Below are 15,023 nucleotides of genomic sequence, written 5' to 3'. Positions count from 1 at the left end.
TTTTTGCTTAAAATTTACCTCCGATTTTTTTGGTATTTTTAAGATAATAAGTCTTATAAATAATGAGATCAGGGATTCGAGCTCAAACAACTGCACCTTGTGGAAGAGATTCGAGCTCAAACAACTGCAAATTGTGGAAGGGTTTGTATGTATCACCTCTAACTTTGACAAAAAGAAAAAGGTTTAAGTAATTAAAAACCACCCACCTTGAACATTTTTTTATTTATACCATGACCTAGGAAAAAATTCATTTATACCCTGACGTATGTGTTTATGTTTCACCTCTACCCCGAGGCACTAAATTAACCTCTTTTTATTTAAAAAAAAAATAAAATAGTCCTTCATTTAGAGAAAAAATCATTTCTAATTAAACTCTAATTAGCTTGGGTTAAAAACGAAGAACTATTTTAAACTTTTTTCTTAATAAAAAAAGGTTAATTTAGTACCTTGGGGTAGAGGTGAAACAAAAATACATACGTCAGGGTATAAATGAATTTTTTCCTAGGTCAGGGTATAAACGAAAAAAAGGTCAAGGTGAGTGATTTTTAAGTAATTAAGCCAATGAAAAAAAAAACTATTATCATATTTTTTAGGCTTAATGGCGTAAAAATCACAAATTTTAGCGTGTTTTGCAAATTTAACATAAACTTTCAATTTTAGCAAATTAATACACAAACTTTTGAATTTTTGCTATTTTAGCACCGATCAATTTTCCTTCAAAAAATAGAGAAAAATGCTGATGTGTACACCGGGATAACCGTTGTTCCGGCGTCCACATCAGCATTTTTTTCGTGGAAAATTGATCGGTGTTGAAATTGCAAAAAATTAAAAGTTTGTGTATTAATTTGTTAAAATTGAAAATTTATGTTAAATTTGCAAAACACGCTAAAGTTTGTGATTTTTTACGCAATTAAGTCTATTTTTTAATCTATATGTATAAACTTTAAACGTCATATATATAAAAATTGTTTTTTATGTAAAAGAAAAAACAGTAATTGAGTAGAACAAATAAAATAGACTATCCCATAATAGAATTTGAGAAACTCACCAAAAGAACTAGAAATAGTGAATTCAAGAATTGATAAAAATGAGTAAAGGACAATTTCAAATATGGGAAAGGTAAGCTTTAGTTTGTTATGTTTGACTCACAAGAAAGACTACACTAGTGTAACTCTATAATCATCAATGCTTAGATTCTTTCAACTTATGTATGTTTGTTAGTAAATGTTGATGCAACTTTTTTAATATAAAGATTTTTGTTTTTGTTTTTCAAACAACGATTGAAAGAATTATGAGTTCATTAATGAATAGACAATATAATTTTTTTTTTTCCAAAGAAAACTCTTCATTGAAGAAAGAAACCGACTTATAAAATTCTCGAATTTAGCCACAACAATTGAGCTAGCAGACTGTTACGAAAACTAGAATCTAAAAGGGCTTACTTGGCCACAATATGTGCCACCCAATTACTAGAACGCCTAACAAAATAAAAGGAATGCAATACAACATTTTGACATAACACTCGACATTCCTGTAGAACTACTTCGCTGTCTCTGTCCACTGTCGAATTACTCTTCATCGCCTTGATGATACCCTTTGCATCCCCCTTAAAAATGACTTTAGCTAGCCTCATCCTTAAGGCCAGAAACACAGCCTCCCGAAGAGCCAAACCTTCCACAATAGCTGGAGAATCAGCATAGAAATGTCTGGCAAAGGAAGCAACCGCTTTCCCTAGGTGGTTCCTCACCACACAAGCCCCAACTCCATCTGAAGATTGACTCTGAAAAGCCCCATCGAAATTGATCTTATAAGCATTTAGGGAAGGAGGAGCTCACCTGGGCACGGTTCATAAGAGCATCAGCATTCGCCCACTCAAGCTGAAGCTTAGCAACTCGCCTAATGACCGTTGCCGGGTCTCCACAATCTTCTTTAAAGATCAATTTATTGCGTCACAACCGTATAGACCACATGATCCACACCGCCAAATTTAGCGGAGAGAAATCGCTATCCCCACTACAAGGAGCTCGGCCAAATCAGACCAAAAATTCTTCATGGAGTCCTTCTGAATGTCTCCCACCACATTATTGATAGGCGAACCCAGCCACACAACCTTAGAGAAGGGACAAGAGAGAAAGAGGTGTTCGAGAGATTCAGAGGTGTTACTACAAGGGCAAAGGCTCGAAACACTTGGGAGCCAATAGTGCATATTATGGTTAGAAGCCAACCCATTGTTGAGACATTTCCACATAAAACACTTCACCTTTACTGGGATTTTTAGCATCCACAGATGCTTCCAAACTGATAAATCCTCTAATTGATGTGTTTCGTTCAATAATAAATTTACAGGCCTTCTCCATTCGTTCATAGCAACATGATAGGCTCACTTAACAGAGAAATTATCGGTCTTAGAGTAGTGCCAAACTCATTTATCTGCAGCTCCTGTAGAGCTGATAGGGAGCTTAATAATTGCTTGATCTTTCAAGGGAGAAAAAGAGTTTCTAACCAATTTAGTATTCCAACTTTTACCCTGCTCCCTCATGAGATCAGACACCCAATGAATATTGTTTGGGATCAACTCAGATTCGGTTATCTTGAAAGGGAAGGCAGCAGGAACCCACGGGTCTTGCCGAATAGCGATGTTTCTGCCTGAGCGAACCTGTCAACGCACACCAAGCTTCAAAATTTTGCGACCTTTAAGAAAAGACTTCCACGCCCAAGAACAGTTGGAATCACTACTAGCTTCCATAAAAGAACCCATACGGGGAGCACTTCCCTTTCATAACACGAGAAAGAAGAAACTCCGGCTGTTTGAGCTCGAATCTCTTCCACAAGGTGCAGTTGTTTAGCTCTTCCACGCCATCCTTGTTCAGCTAAAAGAGCTAAATAAAATCTCTTAAGATCTCTGCAACCGAGCCCACCCAATATATACATATTGGGGTGTGCATGTCTTTTTATTGGTTTAAATGCACCAAAAGTCATCAACTTTCGTGTGCTTTTGGTATTTAATATAATATTTTAATTTTAGTATATTTAACATGAACTTTTTGATCTTTTTGTAATTAAAACCATGTGTGTGTTTTATTTGAAAAATATTGTCAATTTACATCTAAACAGTGACTGTGTCTTTATTTGCAAAAAATTTAAAGTTCATGTACCGTTGTGCCAAAATTAAAAGATATATGTTAAATACCAAAATCACGCAAAAATTGATAATTTATGGTACATTTAAGCACCTTTATTGTGAACTTTGAAAGAGAATACTATTTTGAGTTTTAAATCAAGAGAAAATTAATAAAACTTTTTGTCTTAGGTTGATCACTAGTTATTAAACCGTTAAAAATTTATGACTCGGTCCAAATTGAATATAAATACAAATATATTGTTGGTGTTTGTTGAATTTTTTTTAAAAAAAAGTGTTGTATGATAGTGAAAGCTCACATAGCTTGGGAATGAACATTTTCTTAGGTGTATATTGTTGAATACAAATACTTAATTTTGGTATCCGTTCTTTTTTATTAAAGAAAGAAATACACTAAATTAGGTGTTACGTGTTAGTTATTTTTTGAAATTTTCAGCCCACTACTGATCGAGGGATGGATTGAACCCACACCTCTGAAGATGCAAAGACGAGTGTTGCCATTCGGGCCAACACTCATTTGCGTTATTTATCCTTTGAAGTATCTAATTTTTATGAGTGGGTAAGAAAATAAACGCGTATTGAACCACCATGCCTGCGCCGTCTGTCTGACCGGTTGGCCGTCTGGATTGGTTCAGTTTGGGTACTTATTTATATTATTTTATTTTTTGAACATTAAAAGATTATTTAACCATTCTTAAATCCCTAGCAACCTTATTGATCATTACCTTTCCAGTCTAATTTTGTTTTTATTAGATTTCGCTTAAAAAAACCAAAAACGTTTGGGGTATTTTTATTCAATCCAACAAATTGATGTCTTCAGCGATATTGCAAGGTGCTATAGATCGATTATCACAATGCGTGCTAATTATTATATAGCTGCTTTATCCTGAGGACATTGTGATTGATAAACTGTCTTGTACTACCGAGTAGAGCTGTGAATCGTTTTAAGTAGAGCGATCTAATTCGCGAATCAACAAGTGATTTCATTCGGAACTTCATTTATTTATTTATTAATACTTTCAACTATTTTAACTGTTTTTTTCATATATATTGATGAGGTTGCTAGTTATGGTACAACCAATTTTGATACTAACATACCCTTCCGTTTTTAGTGTTTGGAAATTGAAAGATGGAGACAGAAAACATAAATTTTCTAACAATGGAGTTGCTTATGTGCTTACTGTTGATATGTATGTTTGATGACTCTGCTAAGAATGGAACAAAGGAGAAACAAAATTATGAATTACAATAGTGGTTAGATAATAATTTTATGTGTAAGAATTTTATTATTAATGCTCTGTGTGATGATCTGTATGACTATTATAACTCTGCCAAGTCAGCAAAGAAGATTTCATTATAAAAGAAATATGATATTAAGGAGGCTGGAATGAAAAATTACTCTATCGGCCGCTACATGAAGTATTAGATGACTGACGACAAATTTATGGAGGCATAGTCTTTTGAGTTGCAGAACAACGCTTATAATTATTTTTTAGAAAGTATGGTTCTCGATGTACAATTTCAAGTTGTTTTAGTTGATCAATTACCTCCTCCGTGGAAGGATTTTAAAAATCTCCTCAGGAACAAAACTAAGGAATTTTTACTGGAAAGTTTGATTACTTGCCTTCGGATTCAGGAGGAGGTAAAAGAACTGGACCAAAAATATGATATGCTTGTTGTTTCAAACACACCAACAAAAAAAAGTTCAATTATGCGATTCTAAAGTCAAATGGAAAAATAATTAAGAATCATCATCCCAATATGAACTCGAACCAGAATATAAACCGTAATAGTTATCCTAAAAAAATCAGAATTGTAATCCTTTTTAAAAATTAATGTGTGAGACAACAACAACCTGTCAGAAATGATCTACCATAGTTTCTATGCTTTAACTGTGGCAAATCAGGTCATATGGCACGCAAGTGTCAAAATATACAAAGTTCTGCTCCGCAAGCTAACCTGAATGAAGAGCTATTCACAGCTATGATTATGATATCAACCTTGTTAGTGGATAGACATATGATCATGTCGCAATGTCTACTATGATCGTATTATGGTTGTAACATACATGATTGTTGAGGATAAAAAAGTGTTGTTGGTGACACCCATAACACTATTGTTACTGGAATTAGAATTGTGGAACTGAAGTTTATCAAAAAAGAATTTAATTACGAAGGATGTCATGTACACTCTTACGATGAAAAGTAATATGGTTTATGGAGGGTTAATCACAAAATTCGTATGATGAAAAAGAATGTGGAGTAAGATATGGAGATGAAAAGTATCACCTAAAATTCTTCATTCATTATGGAGGTTTAATCACAACATGCTTCTTTGCAATATCAACTTACGAGATATGCGAGTCCTGCTGTCTCCTCTCTATCCTCGTCGCTTCTTAAAAGGCAAAATGATTAAGAATGTTTTGTTAGAATGCAACCAAGTCCGAGGTTTATGGTCCTTTCTCCTTTCGGTTTTCACAAAAACGAGTTGACTCATTTGTCCATGGATAAGTGCTTCAAAGCTATGTTTAGTAAGTTTCCTGGTTTGAATATCAAATTTTCTACATTTATATGTGACTAGTATAGATGACATTGTTTTTGGTAATAGAAAAAGGGATAGAAACTTCATGTCTTCCAGGAGCGCTATTGTGGAAGAACATTTGAAACATGATCACATTGATAAGTTCAAGTACAACAAGCATTAGGTGTTGTTTGGCGACTTCTAGAGGCAAACTAGGCTAAAGCAAGTTTAGACGTTGCTATGGACACTCACAATAGTTCCGCTACATGAAGAGTGGTTATGAGAAATGTTGATTGAGTCCTTAAAATAGGAATGTAGGTTTTTGAAGGAATTTCGAATGCGGAAATTGCGGAGTCGCTAGCACTTAGATTTCGGTATGGAGATAGCAGCCGAAGCAGGTTTTAGAAAGGTACACTTTGAAACTGATGTTTTATTAGCCAAACATCATGTTGTTGATATTGAAAACACAATAAATCGTTATCAATTGATTGCAGAAAATATTGTGTCATTGGAAAACCGGTTGTAGTAGATTATTTTTTCGAGTGTTTTATCTCATGTATTGGTTGTGTCATGTTATATTTACAATAAGCTCATGAATATTTGCAATACGAAATATTTTAATTATTACTTAATTTTTTTATTATCAATTTTTCCATGCCTAATGCATCATTGGTTTGTTGCATGAATAGCATGGCGTAATTGTTGCGTGCGATAATTTTTCTATTTTTTCTCATATTCTTAGGGATAAAAATTATATATGTCGTAGCTAGCCAAGATTTACAACATAGGACTAACATATTTTATAATAATGATATTACAAATGTTTTGAAAGATATCGTAATGACCGAAATGACCGACATTTATAGATTTTAATAGTTAAAATGAGTTTATTTTCTATAAAAAAGAATCAGATTATTCTTTCATATAGAAAGAGCAAGAATATTGACTATGAATTTTCCAAAACTGAAAACATATCTATATTTTATTAAACTAAATGCGGAGAGACAAAAAAAAATTCATATATGTTTGTTAGCCATTAAGTATTTTCCTCGTGTTCTTAACCTGATCTATTTTTTTTCATATGAATTTAGTAGTATTCACCTGATTTGGTATGTTTTGAATCAAATTAAAATATAACCATAAGCTAGAAAATAAAAATAAAAAAAGAGATGAAAAATACATATATATTTTTTTTATCAAAGAAGTTCATCGACTCTTTCGAGTCTCATTTGTTAGTTGTTAGTTACCGAGACGTGGTTCGAACCCACAACCTCTTAATGCACTTAGAAGTGTATTAGCCATTCAAGGTAAGTCCACATTGGCATGAAAAATACATATAGGCTTCATAAAATGTGTGTCGAGTTAATTTTCTTTTACATTTAAATTCAAGTTTATCTTGATATTTTTTTATATAATTCAAGTTTATTTGGAATTCAGTTAAAAGAAATTTAATGGTATCAAAAATTAAATTTTTTCTATTATGACAATTTTTTTGATAATTTATTTATTACAAATTAATTTAAAGCTTTTAAATTTTTTAAATTAACTTCATTGTAATTCTATTCAATTTTATTTCTAATAAATTTAATTGTCTTAATTTTCAGTTGGATTTCGACACTAGCCCCTTAATTTATAAAATTATTTTCAGAATTGTAAAATTTAACTTCTAATTTAAAAAGTCAAAATAATATTAAAATTTAATTTTAAATTCTTCAATGTTCAGTGTTAGACAAAAAAAAATTAAAGCTAAAATAAACAAAAAAATGTAAATAAGACAAACATATATTGTATTAAAATGAAAGAGCTAACTCTCACAAGAGCTAACTATCAATTATTTCTTTCTCTAAAATTAGCTCTCCTTTAGCGATCAAAAAAAAAAAATTAGCTCTCCTTTTATCTTGGTTTTTTAAAGAGTGGGAAGAATTGGATTTTCAATTTTAATCGGAAAAGCATCTTTTCTCCTTTTAAATTATTTTTGAGATAATCCCCCTAAATTATTACTTATCTTTAAGAAATTTTCTTTTTTATTAAACAAAATTTTTCCATTTAAAGTTTTTTTTACACTTAAATAAAGTTTTTTGGGATGTGTTGATCTATTTTAATGAAAATTATTGAAAACAAAGATCGTAAAGTTAGGATTCAACAGATCAAATGGATCGTCAATAATTTTAATATCTATATTGAAGATTAAAATTGAAAAGTTTGAAACTTCAAGAATCAAGCAATTTCAAGATCGTAGTTTTAATATTGAACCATATATATATTTAGATAATCTTTTGATGGTTAAAAAAATAATATTTGATGCCTGTATTAACATCTGTCATCATTATCTTAAATTCTTTCAATTTATTGAGAAACTATCTATCTTTATAATTTTTATTGTTATTAATAGAAATTTTAGCTTTAAAAAAATATAAATAAATTGATTGAAAAATTTCAACGAAATTATTGAATTAATCTTTTTTAATATATTAATAAAAAAAATTACTATTTTTTACACCATTAAACCAAAAAACCAGCAACTTGGAATTAATTTAAGTAACTAGCCTTTGATTAAACAGCTGAGTATAAATGAAGATGATATGAAATTTACATTAGTCCACTGAGCATAAAGGTGGTAATGGCTTCAAAAATTTAAAATTTAAAATTTAAAATTTAAAATTAAACAAAAGAGAAAGAGGTTTTGGCTTCTCTATACCTTCCAATTGAAGCTCTTCAAAGTGACCATTCGATGAAAAGCACAAAAAAGTTAACAAATACTCATAGCATCTTCTCCTACCATACTTCCTCTAATATTCCACAACATTCATTATAACTTAATTAAAATACCCAATAAAATATGAGTCAAAGTAATAAAAAAATCCTTCAAGCTTTTGAAAAGAGCATAAAAATCCATATAGTTATTTTCATACCACTTGGATCCTCAATCTTCTTAATCGGTGTAAAATAACCCTTTAAGTTTTTCAGAAAAAGTGCGTAAGCCCTTTTACTTTATTTTTATACTACTTAGTCCCTCACATTTCCAATTATCTGTGTTTTCTTTCAAACATAGAGATTTATTTGCACCCTTTAAAAATATTATAAACTCAAATGATAATAAAAAAATTAAAAAAATTCATGTATTCCTTTAAAAAAACTTAACGGATCTTTTTCTTTATATTTAACATACATTATTCAAAACTGATAAATTAGGTCCAAGAATAAAAAAGAGAATACTTAACAAACGATCAATCATTAATTATTTCAATTTTTTTGTATTATATTGTTTTTTTGATCGTTTTACTTCATATTTTTCTCCATTCATTCTTTCTTTGTATTCTAATTTCGATGTATTATACTCTAATTTAAATTTTAGTTTTTAGCTTTTAATTTTATCTATATTTAAAATACAAAATTAATTAATTATTAAAAATACAAAAAATGTGAAAAAGAGGGGCAAGTGGGTCATCCTCTGACTTCCACTAACAATATTCCAAAGAAATAAACAAATGAAAAGTGAGATTTCCAATCAAATGACATCCCCACACTCCCTATTCAGGAATTCAATTATTCCTTCCAATTCCTTTTCTTTTTTCTCTCTTAAAATCAAAGCTAAGTAGATAGTGCCACCTCTATTCTTTCTTCTTATAAATTCAACTAAACATAGTACTAATAATCTATTTATTTAGTTAATTAACTCAACTAATTAAATCTTTTTGAACACTTTCTTCTTTAAAATTTTAAAAAATAAGTAAGAATCTATTCTCATTCTGTCCCTAATCCATGCTTTTAATGATACTATAATTCTTCAATTATTACAACAATTAAAATGCTTCCAATTTTGGCCAACCAACATCATTTACCTTTGATATTTCTCATTCATCTTTTTCCTTTAATTTTCTTGAGGGATTTTGACAGATTCAGGCTGCTTTCTTTAGTTCATAATCTTATCATTTCTCCCCAACTTGGCTAGGGTTTTTGAGTAAGATCATGTGTAGTAATAATAATAAATATATATACACTTCTCGATCATTGGCCTGTGCTTGAATTTTCAACCATTAATTGTAACCTTTTTGTTCATCTGAATGTCCCGCCAAATGTTGGGGTCCAAAAATCAACTGTGGTCTCATGAGTTACCGGAAAAGTGCTCGAAACCGGTACTAAACATAGCCCTCGGCTCCTCAGATCAGCTTGTTTTTGTCCTTCAGGATCTTTGGACTTGTCAGAATTCTGCATATTAGAGAGAATTCAGCACTTCATTTTAAATGCTTACATTATAAAGTACAAGTTGCATTCATAAAAAAAAATACAAGTATGCTATGTAACTATGTTTTATGGAAACTTTTGAGTTTAATAATTTTGCGGTTATCAAACTATAGTTTTCCAATAGAGCGGTTATCTAACTGTAGTTTTTCAATAAAACGGTTATCGAATTATAAAAGTTTACACAACGATTACTGGATTATAGTTTGTAGTTTTTTTACAAAATTGTTACCGGAACACATGTGAGGCAAAACATGTATAGCCAGGCAGCAAACCAGTTTGTAAAATACTTATAGTTTGGTGACCGTTTTGTTAAAAACTATAATTCGGTAACTTTTTAATATTTTTATAATTCGATAATTATTTTATAAAAAAATTATAGTTTTTTTTTTAAAAAAAATACTATAAATAGATAATTTTTGTAATTTTTTATAATTCGGTAACCGTTTTATAAAATAAATATAGTTTTTAACCATACAAATATTTAATCCAAAACTTTTTGAGCCATATTTTGGTGTTTTAAAAAAAATCAAATCCTATATTTGAAAAACATGATTGCGTACATTTTTCATTACGGCGTTTCTTTTTTGTGTCTGGAAATATTTTTGAAACTTTAATACTCTATATTATTGTTTCATCCCATATTGTTTCAAGACGGTTTTGAAACCCTAAAGTTTTAAATTTATATTTAATTTTTGTAAAAATTGCCTTCCGTCCATTTTCTGTTTCGACATTTCTCATTCCGTGATACATAAAGTAGAGTATATATAAATACATATTTATGTAGTTAGAATGAAGAAGAAAAAATAATATTATACCTGCTGGTGGTGTATGGGAGCTCCACTTTTCATGTATGGTGTGCTAAGAACCTAATAATAAGGAAATGGATGCATTATTTATACGAAGTTATTGGGATTCATTAACTTTATACGTAAAATAAATACTTTAAAACAACAAAAAAGAAATAATAAAAACTTACAGTGACTTGTTCATGGAGGAATTTTATGTATTCAATAGCTTCAGAGAGCACTGAGGCTGTATCAGTCTGACACAAACACAATAACATTATCATAAAGCCGAAAGAAAAAAGAAAAAAATACGATTCATCATCATAGCTTTTATCAAAAATCTGTAAAATGATTTATAATCTTTCAATTGTCAAAATAAATTTATAAATTAATTTATACCTTTCCGAAAGGCGAAACTAATTGTTGAAGTGCAGTGATTCTGTCCCCCATCTTCTCTTTCCTTACCTATATTTACAGATTTCAGAGCTTCAAATCAAATTCTCATCATCTATAATTAATTACAGTGTTGCACGGAAATTTATCGAGTCTTATATTTGTAGTTTCATTTTCGTTTCAGAAAAACGCTTCTTAAACTCATAATAATCTTATTTATAAAATCTATAATGTTCGTCGTTTTCTATTTTAGCGTTTTCGATTTACAGCAACATAGATTATAATTTGCAGTACTATATTAAGACCTTAAAGGGCGGCACAGGCGATGTTGTTTCATTTCGAGCCCGTTTCGTTGCTCCTTCAGTTGCATTTTTCTTCGCTGTAGTTGTACTACAACTTGATTCCCGTACTTCAGATATTTTCTGCTGGAATATGAAATAAATGAGTAATATATTTTCATATTATCACATGACATTTTTGTGTATATAATAACCAATCATAATACCTTCGGTTTTTCTTCGAAATCCGATGAAGGAAACTGAGGCTGCAACGAGGGGAAAAAGGTCGGACGAACATCATTAATGGAAGTTGCGGAAGCATTCCAAAACGGGGCGTTATTAGAAAAGTGTAAATGGTTTTGTTTAGGAGGTGAATTATTATTTCTCAAGAATTGTGGCACTTTAGACCAAGAAGAAGGTGAAGGTACTAATTCATTGTTAGCAAGACAATAATTATTTCCTCCGTAAGGATAATTCGTCGCTAAAGACGACTGTTGTTGCTGCTGTTGTTGTTGTTGATGATTATCCGATAATAATCCTTGAAACATAGTTGAAGGATTGCCATAATCCATTTGAAAATTAGTTACAGTACTATCACTTGAACTTCCATGAGGACTGAACTGCGGTTGTTCTAACGAAAACCCCCGCGGATTCACCGAAGAATCTCCCCCTCCACCCCCGCCTCCGCCCCCGCTAAAAACCCTCTCCCTCCACTGCACTTGAGGTGAACCTCCAATCCCAGTTTCTTGCTGATAATTACTCGTAGAGTTCAAATTTTCTTGCAGCATCGAACGAAAACTTCCCTCGTGCTTACTATTATCACCCCCTCCGCGACTATAACAAATAAACAAAGAATTCGAACAATATATAAATTTATAAACACGGGTTTGAATTAAACTAATGAATTAACTAAAACTTACAGTAGGGCTTGATTCCAATCCATGGGATGAGAATTAGAGAGGCCTAAACCCATCATTTGCAAGTGATGATGATGATCAGTAGCAGAATCTTGAAGATGTTGCAGCTTTTGGGTATCATGAAAAGCAACAGAAGTGTCAGAAACCGAAGCAGATTCCATGGAAGATCTTGATTTAACATCAACCAGATGATCAGACGGCCAAGAACCGAAGCTGCCTAAACTATTAAGTTGGCCAGAAGATGAAGAAGATGAACCGGTAGTAGAATCAAATCTTGTTCTTGATGAATCCCACCAGTTTGTGCTTGTGTTATACTCATCAGCCATGCCTGCTAAAAGCTGAAACCTCTGCTTTAAAGTTGCTGTGCCTTTTTTTTTTATCTTTTTTGTATGAATTTGTTGAATTTGATTGAAGAATCTTGAGATGGTTTAGGTTCTTGAGCTTTATTTTCTTGGAAAGTTTGGCTTTATATTTTTTTGTTTAAGTGGTTTACATAAAATGATAGAAAACGGTTCGCTGCATTTTAAGGGTATTTATAGTGACGATTAGGTTTCTGTGGTGTGGTGAGCCAATCAAAATTCTAACCGGAATGTTGGTGGTTGACATTTGTATAGGGGATGATGATGAAGTGAAGTGATTAGACCAAGCAAAGGTCATTTTGGTTTTCAATTTCTTTCTTTCCTTTTGTAATTAATTTCTATTGTTAATTTTTTATTGAATATTTTTGCAATTTTTATCCTCATTAGTAATATTTTTGACTTTTCAATTAAAAGAAATATGTGAGCAAACATGTCCATGGTTGTGGTAAATCGAAATTTTTTTTAAGTTAAATTAATTTACCACATAGAATTATGGATCATGCATAAATAATATATCACACTATATAATTATAATAATAAATAATTAAATAATTTTATAACACATTTTTATTGATTTTAAAATTAAATTTAAATGGTCATTATCCGAATGATGATTCATCAAAAAAAATTTAGAATGATGTGCTATGAAATCGATCATTTATTATAATTATTCCATGCGGCACATTATTTATGAATGGTTCATAATTTTAAATGGTAGAGTAGATTCACCTAAATTTTTTTTTATAAAGTGACAAATAGTTTTTCTCTAAATTAAAAATATAATTTCAAACTCTGAAAATATAACAACTTTTAAAAAATATAGGTATCATAATATCTATATTTTTGAACAAATTATCAAATAAATATTTTTAACAATTAAAAAAAGATATTAAACTCCCTGAGTCACTGAGTTATTCCAATATTACTGAAAGGGTACTAAATTTCAAATCGTTAAAAAATAGTCACTAAGTTATCGAATTATTTCACAGGGAGGTCACCGTCTTAAAAAAAGTCATTAAGTTTATCGCAAATTACAAAACGGGTACTGAGTTATACCATTTTGTTAAAAAAATGATACTGCATTATGCACCTTTTTGTAATGATGGCATGCCACGTAGGATAAAACGCAAATGGTTTGGGGCATTTTGCCTCGAGTGACATCCCATGAAATAAGTTGATAATTTAGTGATCATTTTTTAACGATTTAAAACTTAGTACCCTTTCTGTAATATTAGAATAACTCAGTGAACCAGAAAGTTTAATATCCGTAGATTCACCTAAGTTTTTTTATAAAGTTGCATAAATAGTTTTTCTCTAAATTAAAAATATAATTTCAAACTCTGAAAATATAACAACTTTAAAAAAATATCGGTATCATAATATCTATATTTTTGAACAAATTATCAAATAAATCTTTTTAAAAATTACAAAAATTTAATTAGTTAATTTATAATATATATAACCAACTCTCATTTTAAGTTTATTTTTGAGATTTAGTTTTATAATTGATGATTTAATTTTGGTTACATGAATAATTATTCTACATAATTGATTTTTTATTTCAATTTATAAAGGACTATATGAGTTTAAAATTAATATTATGTGTTCGAAATTAAATTTAAAATAAAAATTAAACATACTTTTTATAAACTATACAATTGACGGATAAGATTATCACAAATTATTTTTAAGAATATGTTTTTTTAGTATAAGGTACATGAAGTGTCTTGAACAAGTCTCAACTATATGATGAAACTTTTATACCCCCAACATCCAGATTAATTGCCAAGGTACTGCTCTTGTCTCAGAGCCTCAAGGGAGCTATGTGGAGAACTTGGTAATCGCTATGCTTCTGGGGAGATTGCCTCTGGTAGGCAGGGTAGTGCGTCCAACGCCGGTTGCTTCGGTTGAGCCGGCAGTTGCTAAGCCTCAGGTATGCACTATTTTTTGTCCTTTGTCTTTGTGACATGTTCTGCTGCGTTTTGACCTCTTTCTAGCGGTCGGCGATTCCTTTAAATTCATTCTAGGTTCGGCATGTCGGATGTCAGAGGATCATACGTTGACAGACTTTTGTCCCTGTTGGATACGCCGAAGTCCCTTATTCACCTCTAAATTATACTCATGTGAGTTTATTTTTTTCTTCTATGCTTGCACTTTCATTTTGTTTGCCAACTGTTTGCCTCCTTGCCTGATTGTCTGTTTCTGATTTGCACGTATGGAGGTCTGAGGCTACCCAGTTGGCCGAGATGGCCTATTTGTAGAGGGATTAGTTGTATGATGTGTTTTCGCAAATGAGAGTAAGTGTGAAACATGTTTATGCTCTATTCTAACATGTAGGCATGTATGCAACTGTAATTCTGACTACTTTTTGGACATTTACAGCTTCC

At 30.9% G+C, this 15,023-nt stretch overlaps 1 protein-coding gene across 2 annotated transcripts; it reads right to left on the bottom strand.

Moving 5' to 3' along the window:
• Positions 1-9,140: 9,140 nt before the first annotated feature.
• LOC126666602 (transcription factor bHLH123-like) lies at positions 9,141-12,873 on the bottom strand. Of its 2 annotated transcripts, none has more exons than XM_050359419.2 (7): positions 12,281-12,873; positions 11,588-12,194; positions 11,388-11,507; positions 11,089-11,154; positions 10,881-10,946; positions 10,720-10,770; positions 9,141-9,868 (listed from the first exon to the last, which is right to left on the bottom strand). In XM_050359419.2, the coding sequence occupies exons 1-7, from the start codon at positions 12,601-12,603 to the stop codon at positions 9,716-9,718; spliced, it is 1,386 nt and encodes a 461-aa protein (XP_050215376.1). In that variant the 5' UTR covers positions 12,604-12,873; the 3' UTR covers positions 9,141-9,715. The 2 variants fall into 2 exon arrangements, with proteins under 2 accessions (XP_050215376.1, XP_050215377.1); XM_050359420.2 differs by having other exon boundaries at positions 11,388-11,504; positions 12,281-12,871.
• Positions 12,874-15,023: the final 2,150 nt, after the last annotated feature.

The sequence above is a fragment of the Mercurialis annua genome, linkage group LG2 (genome assembly GCF_937616625.2).
Source record: "Mercurialis annua linkage group LG2, ddMerAnnu1.2, whole genome shotgun sequence".
Lineage (NCBI taxonomy): Eukaryota > Viridiplantae > Streptophyta > Magnoliopsida > Malpighiales > Euphorbiaceae > Mercurialis > Mercurialis annua.
The sequence above is the reverse complement of the archived record's forward strand: the minus strand, read 5'-3'. Positions and strand labels throughout refer to the sequence as shown.